Here is a 17,330-nt window from a genome sequence, read left to right as displayed (position 1 = left end):
CACAGCCTAGAGAGTTGCCCCTGCATGGCCCCATGGGAGTCTGACAACCAATCAGAATGCAAGCTCAAGATCAAAGGCCAGAGAGGGCATAAAACCAGGGACTTTCAGCATCTCTGCCTCTTATTTTCTTCTTCACCCAACATCTGGAAGCATCTGATCCCCCTTTTCTCTTCACTGGGTGCAGCTACCCAGAACGACATTTCTTCCAAGAGGATTATTAGCAGAACTAATCAGACAAAGAAACAGTTTTCTACTCCCACCAATCATTTTGATTTTTTTCCCCAGCACAGTAAATTTGGCCTCTGAGTTGCAAATCAATATGTTATCGATGAATAAGGCAGTGCTTTCCTCAACCCACTGAGATATCTCCGGCTTCCCACCCTCATCCCGCCTGACCGGATCACTTACCTTAGGCAGATCTCTATATTTATCGGAGCCGTCTCCTCTCTAGCTTCTCTGCTGTGGCTTTGCCTTGAGCAAAGGCTCGCTGAGGCCTCCGGGGATGAGTGATTGTGCCCCTAATAGGCAGTGGTGAGATCCTACCAGTTTAACAACTGGTTTGGTGATCGAGCACTTTGCACGCGCTCGCTCACGCATGTGCCTGACGTGTGCTGCACGCACATGTGCAGTTTGGGGAAAAATTACCTTCCGCATTGACTGTTTGGAGTAGAAAATCAAGCGCGGATCAGTGCCTGGCTGGATCTATGGGCGACAGTTCGCTGTCAGCATGGAAGCCATTTGGCACATCTGGCAATTTCCCCCAAGGATCTAGTGGCTGAAAGGGAAAATTATTGCTGCGAAAGATAGCTGATCGCGTTTATTTACCTGCGGGTCGCGGTTGAGAGTAGGTTCGGCACTCTCCGTGCACTGGTTAACGCGGTTGGGAGTCAGTTCGCCAACCGCCACGCCGGTTGGGCTGGGCGTGACCCACTAGAGTGCCTAGGAACCTGTCCACCCGCCAGCGGACCCCCCCCCCCCATCACCTCTGCCTTCGGTTTACAGTGAGGATTTGGTGTTAGACGAGGAGGGAGAAGTGGTAGACATAGAATTTTCGGATGATGAAGGCCTAGCACATGACCAGCCTACCTCTTCCGGTTTGTTTTGCCCAGTGTTATTTAAGTCCTTCTTGTACAAGGCAAAGGCCACTACCAACATGGGGGGCGCCACCACTCAGGCTAGTACGGCAGTAGGGCTTGACTCTACGGAACGTCTGTTTGCAGAGCAGGTGCAGGAACAGGATGTCACCCCCTTTCCGAAATTGTTCCTTGACGTTGTCCAAAAACAATGGATGCAACCAACTGCTGTTCCCCCACCTAGTAATGGGGACAGAAAACTAGACTTCCACGCCAGAGTTGGATGGCATCCTTCAGTTCCCTACGGTAGATCTACCAGTAGCGGCCTTGGCTTCCCCAGCCTTAATTCCGGAGGGCCTTAAAGCGGAGGAGTGTAAGGCCGAATTGGTCATCCGCAAGAGCCACCAGGCTGCTGCCTGGGCCTTGCGGGCAGCCACAGCGTGCTCCTTCTTTAACAGGATCTCGTTGGTCTGGCTTAGACAGCTACAGAGCAGGCTTGCCCCTGATTCTATGTGCCTCCACCAGGATGTCAAGAAACTGGTGGCGGTGTTGGAATTTTCTTCTGATGCTACCCTCAATCCAGCTAAGTTCGTGTCTTGAGCGGTAGCATCCAATGTGGCGTCCCGCCTCCTGCTTTGGCTTCGCCATTGACAGGTGGACCTTCGTTCCAAATGGTGCCTAGCATCTACCCCCTTCAAGGGTGGGCCACTGTTTGGTGCTGTGCTTGATCCTATCTTAATCGAGACAAGGGACAAGCGGAAAGTGCTCCCGTCCACCAACAGACACACTGACAGAAGGCAGCAGCCTTACAACAGGTGGCAGTCTTTTTCGTGCTGGGGACTCTGGGTACAACACCATTCCTTATGTTCCCCAGTAAAACACCATACACGGAGCCACAGGATCGGAACCAGGTGTCAGGGATAGCGGCTGCCAGCAGACCCAGAATCATGGCGCCAACAACTGCTCCTTTCGTAGATACCGGTGACTCATGCAAGGTGAGGCCTATTGGTGGGCGCTTAACAGCCTTTGCTCACCAATGGGCAGAGACCACCTCAGACGCCTGGGCTCTCCAGACTGTGAGACTGGGCCTCGGTCTAGAATTCCTCTCCATTCCCCCGAGGCGTTTCATCAGGTGCCCAGTACTCAGGTGCCAGGTAAAGAGGCGTCTGATGGACATCAAAATCCAACTTCTATCTATCAACGCCATAGAAGAGGTTCCAAAAGGACAGGAGCGGCTAGGGTTCAACTCTATCCTATTCCTAGTCCCCAAGAACTCGGGAGGATGGCGAGCTATCCTAGACTTGAAACAGCTCACTCTTTACCTAAAATACCAAAGGCTCAAGATGCAATCACTCAAGAGCATCTTAGCGTGTATATGGCGGGGTGACCTGCTGACCTCCTTCGGGTGGCAAGTCTTGCAGAGAGTGCTATGTCTGGTGGCCCTCCATGTATGCAGACATCACTGCCTGAGTGCAGCGCTGCATGCCTTGCCAAAGTGTGCGGTCGGCACCTCCCGCCGTTCCGCCTAGAGACTAGGAACAGCCCATGGCACCTGGAGTCGCCTCCACGTCAACTTCATGGGTCTCATGGCAGGTCTCACCTTCTTTATAATTGTCGACGCTTGGTCAAAGTGGGTCGAACTCTTCCCAATGCGAAGCACCACCTCTGGGGCCACCATCCATGTTTTGGATGCTCTTTTTACCACACATGGTCTCCCAGATACTATCGACTCGGATAATGGCCCTCAGTTTACTTCTGAGGAATTCCAGCTCTACCTTGCTAGCCTAGGCATCCGTCATGCCCCTGTAGCTCCGTTCCACCCTGCAGGGAACGGTTTGGCGGAATGCGTTGTCGTTTCCGCTAAGGAAGCTCTCAGCTCCATGGCCCCTCTTCCCTGGCCTACTAGGGTGTCCACTTAACTTAGGGCTCAGCACACCACACCCAGTATCAGGGGAAAGCCCTGCTGAACTTTTAATGGGCCGTAAACTGCGCACTACATTGGTCCGTCTTCACCCTCTCTATACCAATTGCCTCTTTTCAATCCTATGAGCTCCCTAGAGCTTTCCTGGTGGGGGAGGGGGTTTTCACTTGAAATTTTGCGGGCGAACCCAAATGGTTGTCCGGTCACATTGCGGAGATAATGGGGCCCTGTTCTTACAGGGTCCACCTCGATGATGGGAGACAATGGCAGCGGCATGTAAACCAACTTCGTTGACACAACGCAGCAAGGCCTCTGAACCAACCAGCCGCAACCGAACGAACAGGCCCTGCCGATGCCGCCTGCTGGCCAGACACTCCCAAAAACTCTAACTCCGAGTCCGTGCCTCCCATTGCGTTCTCGTTGGCTGCCTTACCTTTGGAAGTTGGCACCATGCTCGGGATCGGGCCTCCAGCGCGACTCTCGATGCCGATTCACCCGCACGAGTCTGGCACTCCTCCTCCTTCGGCGGTGGCCACACCTACGGATAAATGACCCTAGCGCGTGCGCAGACGCCCAGGATATCGCCAGGACTATGAATGTTCAATCCAGGGGAAGGGGGTGTTGTGTTCTACCAGACGTGACCAGCAGGTGGCGTCTAAGGAAAAACCCGATTGGTTCAGATGCGCCTGCCGGCCAGCGGGACAAATACAACTCTCCCATTGGTTTCCCGTCTGACAGGTACAAGTATAAATAGCTTGTCAGATGGGGTTTGTGCGGTCCTGTCAGTTTAGTTGTTATCGTTACTAAACATTTAAGTGAATTGCTGCCTTCTCAGTTATTGACGCCTCAGAACACAAAACTACACCACTCCAGACAAGTGATTACCCAATCTCTTCTTAAAACCCCCCACTAATGGAGCGTCCACAACTTCTGAAGGCAAGCGGTTCCACTGGTCAATTATTTTGTCAGGAAATTTCTCAATTGCTTCCCTCCTTGACTAGTTTCTATCCATTGCTTCTTGCCTTGCCTTCTGGTGCTTTGGAAAAGAAGCGGAGGGACAGGAAGGAAGGGGAAGGAGAAGGGAAAACGGTACGTTTTGGCAGCTGGAGCAGAGAGGTTTTGAAGTTACAAAAAAAAAAAAAAAAAAAAAAAGGACTGGATGTCCAAGGATTAATCAGATCCTTTAGCAACAGCTGAGTGGGTTTTTTTCTGGTAATCTCCCATCTAAATACTAAGGCGGCCGTAAAAATATCTACAGACCCCTCACATCCTGGACATAAAATGTTTCAACTCCTACCTTCAAAACAAGGCTATAGAGCACTGCGCACCAGAACAACTATTTATTTATTTATTTATTTATTTTTGTATGCCGCCCACTCTCAAAAGAGACTCAGGGCGGCTTACAATAAAAGGGAGGGGGGATATATAAAAAAATAAACAACAGTTTAAAATTGCACAACAGTCACAAACCTGAAATGGGGCTGGACAACTCAACAGCCCCAGGCCTGCCGGAACAGCCAGGTCTTGGGTCGCTTTGCGGAAGGCCGGAAGGGTAGTGAGGGTCCGGGTCTCAACGGGGAGCTCGTTCCAGAGGGCTGGAGCTGCAACAGAGAAGGACCTCCCCCGGGGTGTCGCCGGCCGACATTGGCTGGCAGATGGAACTAGACACAAGGGCAGTTTTTTCCACCCTGCTAAACAACTAATTCCCTCACCACTGTCAAAATTATCCACTAAGGCTGCATTACTATCACAATTCAACTCTGAGTTTCAGAGTGTATCTTTTTTTATTAAAATTTTTTTTAATTTTTAATTTAAAACAAATACAACATCTTTCTTTACATGCTATAGGAAGTGTGTCAGTCGGTCACAAATAAACTTTCGTGCATCTCCTCCACAGTCAACAAACATAGCTCATGTTAACTCGAACATTTTAACTCAAATATTCATACATATCACCATCATCATATATCCATTTTCATTTGACTGTAAGTATTATTTAAAAATATTGGTAAAAATAATAATCTTAAACAATACATGCCACAGCAGTGGGAAAGGAAAAAATCAAAAAAAGGAAAAAAAAGACAAAAAGGACAAAAGACAAGGCAGGGAAGAAAAAACAAAACAAAAAACAAAAACAAAAACACGGGTATATATTATATAAAAATATAATCCTGCATTACTATTAATCTTTTCATCGTTCCTATCCCCAATCTCCTCCCACTTATGACTGCAGGACTGTAACTTTGTTGCTTGTATCCTTACGATTTTATCGATTGTTTCCTGATTGCTTATTTGCACCCTACAACTAGTGTTGTACCTTGATTCTTGATGAATGTATCTTGTCTTTTTATGTCCACTGAGAACATCTACACCAAAGACAAATTCCTTGTGTGTCCAATCACACTTGGCCAATAAAAAAATTCTATTCCATTCCATTCCATTCCCTCTTTCTGCTTCTCAGAGGCTTAAGTGCTAGAAAGAGGTTGTGCATATTGTCAAGCTAAGATAATTATGACACACTCAGCAGGACAGGCACTGCTATGAAATGCCCTCTACTTTTATTTTTAATCCGTCAAGCTGAAAACTTTCCAAAGCAAAACTATTGTAACCCCTTTGTCCCAATATCACGATATCTAGGAAATTAAAACTGTGTTCTCCAGCACCACCTACTGGTTCTTAATATATTCTCCAACCTGGGAAAATGATTCTGCAGGCTAGGTACAAAAGTACCAAGAAGTGATTTACTGTCTGCATAAATTGAAGTGCTGTATTAAGCCAAAATGTTTTGCGTAGTGGTGGTGGTGGTGGTGGAATATTAGAGTTAGTCCTTTGTTTGCTAAGATGCCATCCACGACGATCCCACTAACCTTTTGTTTAATTCCGTCTTCTGAACTTCAGCGCTCAATTTCTGGAATTTTTCAACGTAACAATGCAGGAAGATACCAAATTGCAAAGCAAACAATTCCATTTTTAAGTTGTAATTTTTATTTACAGCTTTGTGGAAACCTGAGAGGCATCAAAAAAGAGTCAGTTTTCAGTTCAGGAATCAGTACGCCACGCGGCTGAAAGAGGGTGGGTGGCGGTGGCAGCCTAACTTTTGCGGCTTTTGCCAAAGCCGCGGGCTGGCGTACGCCACGCAGCCTCACCTGGCTGGCTAAGCCTGCCAGGCGATGTGCTTAGTGACAACCCTTGTCCCTCCAGTGACCAGTCCAGCTTTACCTGTCTTGCTGCCTTGCTGCCTGCCTGCTCCCTGTGGCATCCATCCATCGCATCGGAATCGGATCCATCGCATTGTAGAGCTGTTGATTCTCCTGAGCGCTGCTTGGAGAGTCCAAGCATGGATTAACACAGTCTATCTGCCCGAGGACCGAGTATCTTTTTTTTCCCCTTTGACCATGCCTCCCTTTGCCTCTACAATCCCAGATTAAAAACTCAGTCCGCCCAGTAAGGACTTGAGTTTGGGGAGTTCCTCGGTCCTAGAGCAAATAGAGTGTACTTCCCATCATAAGCGTTCTTCCTTCATCACTACGTCCCTCAAGACCACTCATCGGTTGGACAGGTGATTCTGCTAGCCATTGCGAAACGTCTTACAGCTGCTTGTCGTTGCTGAGGGGTTGTCTGTGCAGTTGGCTGTAACTGGTGGAAGTGTGAGTTGCTAGCCCGGAGCTTGCCAGCGAACGGTGGGGGGGAAGGAGGTCTTCTCTGGCTGTTCCCTTCATATCACAACTCTTCCTGGTTTCACAAAGCCTCTCGCTGGCTCGGACAGAGCACGGGCGGCTTTCTCGACCGTCGCGCCGACCATTTTGAGATTCGCGTGCATTTCCCTGGCAACAAGGGCAGGATCTGCACACACAGTGGCAGCCATTTTGGAGGAGCCTTTCCACAACCACGTGTAGCCAGTGTAAGTGAGAAGCCTCTACGGGGCTGCAGCGAGTCAGGAAAGTGGTCTCCATTGTCGCTTGCTTGGAGCCGCTGCGATCGGAGGGCCGCCGCTCCTGTACCCCAGCAGCATTGTGGATCACCGTCCGGGAGGCCAGAGACTTGTCTCAGGTGCCAGAAAGTCGCGTCCTTCTGCGTCACACCAGCTGGAGGGATGTGGGCAGCCTGAGGAGGGGCCTAGTCCTGCGGGCACCCCTCTCCTCCACGATCTGCGGGCACCAGTAGCCGGCTGGCTTGTGCCCTATCCAACCTACTGAGTCAGCTCCTCGTCGCCCTTCCCTTGGCTGAACCACCATGCCAGATGGAGGTTTGGAGCTTCAGGTGGCCCAGTCAGGGCCCTCAGCCAAACGGGCCAGGCTGGATAACCCACCCAAAGGGAGAGAAAGGGACCAAAGGCCTTTCTAGTAGGCACCCCACGGGGCCTTCTGAGGGCGATAATCATAGGGATAGCGCCAAGCATTGCAAGTGGGGGGGGTTTCCCCTATTTCATGGGAGCATCACCCATCCCCGGAATGCAGAGAGGCACCTGATCCCACCCACCCCAGGGCAGAGGCTTGAGTAGGGACTTGGCTCCCCCTGGGGTTACCCAGATTCTTCCAGTTCATCCCTGAGGGAGGAACTGGCGCCCTCACAAGTTTCTCTACCTTCTGATGAGGACTCCACCACCAGGGCCTACAGAAACCGCGGGGTTTTTAGTAAGGCCCACCGCAGGGGGAGGAACAAGTCGGGCCTGTCCACAGAGATGAAGGAGGTCATATCTCTGGACATCTCTCAGGGCATTGCTGAGGGCATGAAATATCGCACTGGTACAGAGGCCCCGCCTAAACCTAAGCAAGGGTCCAAACTGACCACTGAGTAGACTCCGGCCTCCCCCAGCACCTCGGTAGCCATGGAGGAGTCCGCCCTGGAAGAGGGGGAGGTGGAGGACTTCCAGTTGTCAGAAGACGAGGACCTCCCGCCAGACAAACCAGCTTTCACCAGCTTTTTTAAGCCTTCTTTTTTTTTTAATATAATTTTTTATTTTTATTACACAGATAATACATACATAAAAAAAGCATCATCACATACAGCATGTCATTAATAACATTTACCATCACAGATTTTTCATCTAGTATATCTAAATGCCTCACTTTCATTGTACAGTATGTGTTCAATTATGATTAGTATTATTTTTTCCCCCAATAAATCATAGTTCCCTTACATTCTTGATTATCTACTTGATAACAGTATACATTTATATGAAAGAAAAGATTTTTTTTTACCAACCATTTATATTTATGTATCACTATTTTCCATTATACATAATTCCACCAATCAACTATCAAGTATGCTTATGTTCATTGTTATCCTTGTACCTCATACCTTCAAACAGAGATCTTATTCCTTCATTTTTCAACAAAATATTCTAAATAGTTACTACATATATATACCAATTTTTAATTATTCCCATATAAAAATTATTTATCAACAACATCATTGTAATATGTTCTTAAGGGTATACATTATATCACCAATCCTCTATCAAGTGTACATAAAATCATTGTTATCCTTATCCTTTTTAAAGCGAAAAATTCTAAAGTATTCCATTCATAGATGTATCAGTTTTTCATTATATCATTGTTAATCTATTTCACAGCATGATTGTGTTATCATTTAACTCCTTCAGTTAAAACATGAGTAAAACATTTTTCATTTCCAAGTTTTTTCCCCCAGCCACTGATAAAACAAATCCCATATCTTATAGAATTGTTCGTCCTCTTGTTCTCTAATTTCAAGCCTCCTCTCTTTAAGTCCATCTTACATAAGGCGAAGACGGCCACAGAGCTAGGGACCACTCCCAAGGGGTCCACGTCTGGAACATCTGGCACCAGGGACCACAGGAGTTCATTCCAGTGCCAGAGCTCTTCATGGATGTGGTCTAGAGGCAGTGGATTCAGCCTGGGACCTTGACCAACCCGGGTGGGGGTGACAAGTCCTTAAACACCGTTGAGCCAAAATGCTCCGGTGGTATCCCTACCTCTACCTCCAACCTGCCGGCGGACCTTCTAGAAGGTCTAAAGGCGGAGGATAAAAAGTCAGAGAAGGCGTGCCTAAAGACTCACCAGGTGGCCTCCACCTCTGCCTCGTTTTTCATACAATCTTCTCTCCTCTGGCTGAGGCAATTGAGATCTAGTCCCCGCCCCGGGGGATCTCGATGGAGGCATGAATTGACAAAAAATAATCACAGCAGTGGAGTATTCCGCTGATGCATCTTTAAATGCGGCAAAATTCACATCCCGGGCACTGGCTTCTAACGTTACATCTCGCCGACTGCTCTGGCTTCACCACTGGCAGGCGGAGATGAAGGCAAAGTGGAAGTTGGCGTCCGCTCCTTTTAAAGGGGGGTCTCCTCTTCGGAGATGCCCTAGACAAATTCACCATTGAGACCAAGGACAAGAGAAAGATCCTTCCTGCAACCCTGAAGAAGGCTGACCGCAAAGGTTCTGGCTTCTTTCGGAGGCAGTCCTTTAGGGCACAGGATAACGCCCGGCCTTCAACCTCTTCTTCCTACCTACTCCCAGCAGGGCGATAGAAGTCAGGACAGAGGCTCCTTCGGAGCACGGGGTAGGCAGCAACACCAGCAGGGCTCCTTTCGCAAGCCCTTTCGTGGTGGATCCAATTCCCAAAACTTCCGCAGGGGTTAGTGACCACCACAGGGATCCCCCCTTTTGAGGACTGAAGGAGGGACGCGACCACAGAGTGAACAACAACTACTTCTTTATTAACTGGTAAAGTATGACAGCGATTCGAGGAACCGCGGTGCGTGCCAAACTATATATATGAACAAGGCGGCCAATAGGAACCCGGGACTTGGGCAGCAACAGCTGTCAAGTCCCTGGTCCAATCCAAACTGTCGTTCGGCCAGCAACAGCCTCCTCCGCGTCCTAACCAATCAGGACGGAGGAGGCTGTTGCTGACCTCCACAATGGTGCTGAACTAAGTTTAACCAACTGAGCCTATTTGCATGGCTCATGAATACTTAATACCCCTTCCCCCCAGTTCTGCGCATGCTCCGCGGGTGGAGCATGCGTAGTCCTGTAAATAGGCGGGGCGGTGCCGGACCCGCCCCGACCTTCGCAGTTCGACTGGAGTCGTCGGCGGAGGAGGACCTCCTTGTCGTAGCTCCTCCCGGAAGGGGGTGTAGCTCCAAGGCACGCCTTCTCGAGAAGGCCCAGAAGGCGGGCTCAACGGCAATGGTAAGCTGGGGCGTGGAGGCGTGTTCTGAACAGTGGAGTCCGGTCTGGGAGGAGTGTCACTGGGAAGAGATGTAGCTAAAGGTGGGGCCTGTTCTGCGGCGGCTTGAGCGTTCTGTTGGAGTCCCCTGCAGGGGGCGCTCGGGTAGGCCGGGCCTGGTGTGATGAAGGCCCGCGGATTCGACTCTTCGGATTGAGCTTCTGGTGACTGATAGGAGAGGCCTGGTGTGGCAAAGGCCTCAACTTGCAACCCCGGAAGGGTGGTGTTGCCTTCAGCTGGGTCCGGGCTGTCGGCCGGTGGCGGGAGGCGCCTCCTTAGTTGATCCAGGTGGCGCCTCCATTGGGATCCATCAGCCAATCCGACCCTAAAAGAACAGGGGCCTATCAGGGCGGTTACAGTGGCCGGAACCCATTTCGTTGGCCCAGAAAATGCTCGGGCCCATACTGTGTCCCCCAGTTTAAACGAACGGGGAGGGGTAACCCCCAGGTTGCTCGGCTGATCCCCTGAATACAACGGGTGTAGCCGGTCCAGGGGAGTCCGCAGACGCCGGCCCATCAAGAGCTCCGAGGGGCTTCGGTTGGTTGTAGGGCAGGGAGTGGAATGTTGGCTTAGCAGGTAAGCCGCCACTTTCTCCTGCCAGTCGCCCCGGTCCATGCGGCCCAGGGCCTCCTTCGCTGAGCGGACCGCCCGCTCCGCCCGGCCATTGCTGGCCGGGTGGTACGGGGCTATGGGCGCATGCCGGATCCCTTGCTCGGCCAGAAATTCCTGAAACGTGGTGGACATGAATTGAGGCCCATTGTCCGAAACTACGAGGTCCGGCAACCCATGTGTTGCGAATAGCCTTCTCAAGGCCCGGACCGTACTCTCAGCTGTGGTGGAGCCCATCAGGACCAGCTCCACGCAGCGGGAGTAGGCGTCCACCACTATCAAGAAATTCTGGCCGTGGAAGGGACCAGCGAAATCCAGGTGGAGGCGTGACCATGGGCCTCTCGGAGCCTCCCACTCGCGAGCAGGCCCGGCGGGGGGATTTGGCCTTGACTGTTGACACGGGGTGCAGCGGCCTACATAGGCCGCTATCTCTGAATCCAACAAGGGCCACCAGACATAGCTACGGGCTAATGCCTTCATTCGCGCTATGCCCGGGTGATCCTTATGGAGCAGGGATAGTACTTGTGGCCGAAGAGCTGTAGGGATCACTACTCGATCCCCCCAAACGATGCACCCCCCGTGGAGGGAGAGCTCCGCTTGTCGAGTTTTAAAGGGCCGAAAGCCCTCTGCCACCTTCTCAGTGGGCCATCCCCTCAAGACCCAGGAAGCAACCTGGGAGAGGATCGGATCGGCCTTAGTGCAGGCTGCAACATCCGTGGCAGAAATGGGGAAGCCGGAAGACGCGATGGAAAGGATGGAGAGACTGGGCACCTGGGCGGTATCGGTCTCCGGCAGTGGGCAGCGGCTTAGGGCATCAGCGTGCCCCAGCTGCTTGCCCGGACGGTACTGCAGCGTGTACGAGTACGCTACGAGGAACTCCGTCCATCTCGTCATGCGGGGGGAGAGGATGGGGGGGGTCGGCTTGTCGCCTGCCAGAAGCCCAAGGAGTGGCTTGTGGTCGGTGACAAGAGTGAAAGGCCGACCATAGAGGTAGTCATGGAACCTCTTAATCCCGGACACTGCAGCCAGAGCCTCCTTGTCGATCTGGCTGTAATTTCGCTCCGCTGAGGAGAGTGTCCGGGAATAATAGGCCACAGGGGCCTCCGAGCCATTCGGGAGGACATGGCTCAGGACGGCCCTGACTCCATAAGGGGAGGCGTCACACGCTAACGTCAGTGGCATCCTGTAATTGTACTGAATCAGGACTGCCGCTGACGTCAGAGTCTCTTTGACAGCCGCGAACGCATGTGCTTCGCGGCTCCCCCAGCGCCAGGCCGCGGATTGTTCGAGCAACCGATGCAGCGGCTCGGCTAGTGACGCCTTGTGCGGTATGAAGGGGGCGTAGAAATTCAGGAGCCCTAGGAACGCCTGCAGCTCCGCCTTGGAGGAGGGTGCCGGGGTGTTCCTAATGGCTGCCACTTTTGAAGGCGTGGGGTGGATGCCTTGGGCGTCAATCATGAAGCCCAAGAATTCCACCTTAGGAACAGCAAACGAGCATTTGCTGCGTTTAAGTTTTAGGCCCGCGCCCCTGAAACGACTGAGGACCTTCCGGAGTACTTCGATGAGTTCTGAGCGGCTGGTAGCAGCGATCAGAACATCATCAAAATATGGAACGACGCCCGGTAGCCCATGGAGCAGCCGCTCCATGAGGCTTTGGAAGATCCCCGGGGCCACGGAAACGCCGAATTGAAGGCGGCGACAACGGAAAGCCCCACGATGGGTGACGATGGTTTGGGCAGCCGCCGCATCGTCATCCACCGGGAGCTGTTGATAGGCCTGCGCCATATCCAGTTTGGCGAATGTGCAACCCTGCCCCAGGGAGTGGAGCAGGTGTTGCACTACAGGGACTGGATAGGGGTTTGCCTGAAGGGCCAAGTTGATCGTCGACTTGTAGTCGGCGCAGATCCTCACCGACCCGTCTGGTTTGATTGGGAGGACAATGGGTGTCTCCCAAGGAGAATGATCAACGGGCTCGATGACTCCCTGCGCCAACAACTTATCCAGTTCGGCGTCAACCTTGGCCCTTAAGGCAAAAGGCACCCTACGGGCTTTCAGCCTAATGGGAGCAACCTGAGGGTCTAAACTTAAAGAGATGGGGGTGCCCTTGTAACAACCCAACTGGCCATCGAAGACGTCGGCAAAGTCTCTTAATATGTCTTCGATGGAAGAGGGGACAACCCGGTGGACCCCTCCTATAGACAATCCCAGGGCTGGGAACCAATCCAGGCCCAAAAGGGCCGGCAGGTCGTCCCTGACAATTAGAATGGGCAGTTTCCCCTGGAATGGGCCATAGCGCACTGAGATAGGGAAGGATCCCAAAGTAGGAATCAACCTCCCTTGATAATCCCTCAGGGAAACCTCAGACGGCACCAAGTGGCTCTGGGGCACTTTAGGGCAGAGCTTAGAGAAAAGGGACCAGGGCAGGAGGGACCGTGAAGAGCCGGAGTCCACCTCCATCCGGCAAGGCTGACCTTCCAGCTGGACGGAGGCTGAGACTTTCCGGGCTCCTGCAGCGGCTTGGGTCGCCGCACTGTCAGAACTGCTAGGTTGACAGGTGGAATAGCAATCTTCAGCCCGCCGCGCGGGCCGCTGCTGCTGGCGGCGCGGCTGCGCCTGGGAACGGCTGGAAGACTGCAAGAACGAGGGTGCTGGCAGTAGAGCCCTGCAGACTTTTGCTAGGTGGCCTTCCCCTTTGCATCTGAGGCAAATGGCATTGAGGAATGGGCAGGCCGGGCGTTTGTGGCGGCCTCCGCATCCCCGGCAGGGCACCATGGATGCCGGTTGCGCCGCTGGCTGTGGTTTCGGCTTCCGCTTAGGCTGAGTTCTCATTTGTGCTACCAAATCTTCCTCTGGGTCATCAAACGGCAGGTCGTCCTCAACCATGTGGGCTTGAGTTGACGCTTCTGGAGGTGGCCGCTCAGGCGCAGATAGCTGCAACCGCTCAATATCGGCCGTGGACTGCTCTGACAGTTCTGCTGCCCTGGCAGTCTCCACGGCCTGAAGCAGGGTGATGCGGTGGTTCCGGAACATGCGGCTCCGCAGGTTGACATCGCGGACCCCGCAGACGAACTGTTCCACTAAGTTCTCCTCCAGATTTGAAAATTCACACTGCGCGGCCACCATCCGCAAAGCTTCCAAAAATTGGCTTATCGACTCATTTTGTTTCTCGACCCGCCGGCGGAAAGCAAAACGGCGTGCGATGACAGAGGGGGTGGGAGCGTAATGGTTTTTAAGTCTAGCCATAAGCTCGTCCCACCCCAGCTTGTACGCCGGCCTTGGGGCGGCCAGGGCTCTGGCAGACGCGAACATTGACGGTTCGCAGCAGGAGAGGAAGAAGCTGCACTTTTCTTCCTCGGTCTGAGCTTGATTCTTTGAAGCAATCAAATAACACTCAAACCTCTCCATAAAACCCTCCCATGATTCTCCGGCAGAACCAAAGGGGGCAAAGGGAGGCAGAGCAGACGTCATGTTGACAGCAGTGAAGGGAGAGACGATGAGAAGACACAAAAAATTTTTTTCCTCCTTCCAGGCAGTATCCGTTGCCGGTCTACACAGGCAGCAGCTAACTGCTTGTCTCTCTCTTTTCACCCTAGCGTCGCGGAATCGCAAATCCCATCCTCGTCGCCAGTTTTGAGGACTGAAGGAGGGATGCGACCACAGAGTGAACAACAACTACTTCTTTATTAACTGGTAAAGTATGACAGCGATTCGAGGAACCGCGGTGCGCGCCAAACTATATATATGAACAAGGCGGCCAATAGGAACCCGGAACTTGGGCAGCAACAGCTGTCAAGTCCCTGGTCCAATCCAAACTGTCGTTCGGCCGGCAACAGCCTCCTCCGCGTCCTAACCAATCAGGACGGAGGAGGCTGTTGCTGACCTCCACAATGGTGCTGAACTAAGTTTAACCAACTGAGCCTATTTGCATGGCTTATGAATACTTAATACCCCCATAGGGGGTTGGCTGCAGTTTTATGCCAACAGGTGAGGGGAGATAACCACAGACAGGTTGCCTGCTGAATACAGGTCAGAATTTCTGTCATTTCCCCAAAGAATGTTCATCCATTGCCCATCTCCCAGGAACCCCCTGAAAAGTGCACTCATGCAAGCAGAGATCCGCCACTTAGTCCAGATACGAGTCATAAAACCGGTTCCCAAGGAGCAGGAGAAATAGGGGTTTTACTCCATACTGTTTCTAGTGCCAAAAGCATCAGGGGGATGGAGGGCCATTCTCGATCTGAAGCGCCTAAACCTCCATCTGGCATATCAGAGGTTCAAAGTGCAATCCCTCCACTCCATCTTGGATTGCGTAAGGTGAGGCGATCTCCTCACCTCGATAGACTTAAAAGAGGCGTATCCTCACGTCCCCATCCATCCAGCCCACAGGAAGTTCCTGAGGTTCTTCGAGGGGGGGCACTACCAATACTGAGCTTTCCCCTTTGGCTGCCCTCGGCACCCAGGACATTTACAAAACTGTTGGCGGTGGTGGTGGCCCACCTCCGGAACCTCCCAGTTCACTTGGAGTGTTATCTCGACGACATCATAATTCACTCCTCGAGCCGGGCCCAAGCCAGGCGGGATGTCCGCATCACCATCAGAACCAGTGACGTGCGGTGAGCTTCATGGCTGGTGAGGCAAGCGCAAAAGCCCCGCAGAAGCCCCGGCGCCACGTCCACCATAGAGCTCACCGCACGTCACTGATCTATAACCACCCTTGGCAGGACCTCCTGCCCCCCTCCCTCCCTCCCCCCAGGACATCTCCCCATGTCCCTCCACAAGCCCCCACCCTGCCCCACCCCCCCAGGTGCCCCTCCCCTCCCCCCCGAAGCCCCCCACCCTCTTGGGGGGAGCGCTCACCTGCTGCCAGGGCCGGGGGGCGCTGCCATCTCCCTCCGCGCCTGCCACCATGGCGGCTGCACCCATGTGGAGCCGTTGAGGCAGCGCCGAACAAGCGCCGATCAAGCTACGCCAGCCAGAGGAGCGTTGAGCCACTGATGGGCAGAGGTGACGTGCTCCTGAGTGCGTGCAAAGCGCCTTCAGGATCGCTGGGGAAGAAGTTGGAGAGCGAGGGTCGCCCGGACCTTGCAACCTCTAGTGACTGCCCTTGCCTCTAGTGACTGCACGTCACTGATCAGAACATTCCAACAGCATGGCTTCTCAGTGAACCTAAAGAAAAGCCACCTAGAGCCAACTACACGAATACAGCACCTGGTGGTCATCCTGGACTCTAGCTCTTGTCAGGTTTTCCTCTCGCCAGAATGGCTGAAGTCTCTCTGGGACAGAGTAAGCCTTTGCAGCGCAGCCAGGTCAGTACAGATTGTCTAGTTATCTCAACTTCTGGGCATTATGATTTCCTGCCTGAAGGTAGTTCCCTGGGCTTGTCTCCACGCCAGGGAACTACAATGGTTTCTCCTACCCATGCCACGAACGAGGAACAGCAACTCGCACAGGCCGGTGCGAGTCCCCCCCAAAGGTGATCTGCTCTCTATCTTGGTGGAAGACCAAAGCAGTGGAGAAAGGGTCCCTGTTCAAAGAGCCAGAGAGGATTGTCGTGACCATAGATGCCAGCCTTCAAGGGTGGGGAGCTCATTGCCAAGGCCAGCTAACTCAGGGATTGTGGAGCCAGAGGGAGTCTTCCCACAGTATAAACTAGGTAGAGCTAAGGGCAGCCAGGCTAGCTCTTAGTCAGTTCTCCCTTCAGCTTGCGGGCCATCATGTGCTGTTGCTCACCGACAATGTGGCAACAAAGGCCCACATCAACAGGGAAGGTGGCACGCACTCCAGATCACTAATGACAGAGGCGGAGTCTCTGGGCAGGTGGACAGAATGCCACTTGCTTTCCATCAGGTCGGACCACATCTCCGAGACCAGCAACCAGAAAGCGGACTGGTTGAGCTGGCAGACGATCGACCATTCAGAATGGCAGCTACACCTGGACATCTTCAACCAAATTGTGCAGAGGTTCGGCGAACCACAGGTCGACCTCTTCGCCACTCACCACAACACCCATCTGACTCACTTCTATTCCCATTACCAGTCTCCAGGAGAAGAGGGGACAGACACCCTGAGGTGCAAGTGGCCTCCAGGGCTACTGTATGCGTTCCCCCCTCTACCGCTCATTCCGCAAGTTGTGACCAAGCTACTGGAAGAAGAGGCCGAGATCGTGCTCGTGGCACCCCATTGGTCCAGGAGGTCCTGATACGTGGACCTTGTCAGCCTCTCTGTAAAGAAACCTTGGAGGATTGCTCAGGAGACCATCTCCCTCAGCCAGGGGGCAATACTCCACCCAGAGCCTCAATGGCTGCAACTAGCTGTCTGGCACTTGAGCGGGACCTCCTGAGGAAACAGAAAAATTCTGACAAGGTCACCCAGACCATCCAGGTATCCAGGAGACCTTCGATGACCAGAATATATGAGGCTATCTGGAGAGCCTACTCCGCCTGGTGCCAAGGGAAAGGATTGCAGGACTCAGAGGTCTCTATATCTCAGTTACTAGACTTTCTACAAGAGGGGTT

The 17,330-nt window shown here is 52.6% G+C and overlaps 1 protein-coding gene across 1 annotated transcript; it reads right to left on the bottom strand.

Moving 5' to 3' along the window:
• Positions 1 to 10,686: 10,686 nt before the first annotated feature.
• Positions 10,687 to 14,058, bottom strand: LOC116520643 (uncharacterized protein K02A2.6-like; the record flags this gene model as incomplete). Its single annotated transcript, XM_032234922.1, has 4 exons — positions 13,654 to 14,058; positions 12,351 to 13,092; positions 10,819 to 11,774; positions 10,687 to 10,716 (listed from the first exon to the last, which is right to left on the bottom strand). Coding segments are annotated over exons 1-4 (2,133 nt in total), but the record flags the coding sequence as incomplete, so codon positions are not given.
• Between the last annotated feature and the right edge of the window lie 3,272 nt (positions 14,059 to 17,330).

Source organism: Thamnophis elegans, chromosome Z (assembly GCF_009769535.1).
Source record: "Thamnophis elegans isolate rThaEle1 chromosome Z, rThaEle1.pri, whole genome shotgun sequence".
Taxonomy (NCBI): Eukaryota; Metazoa; Chordata; class Lepidosauria; order Squamata; family Colubridae; genus Thamnophis; species Thamnophis elegans.
This window is presented reverse-complemented; position numbering and strand designations above follow the sequence as displayed.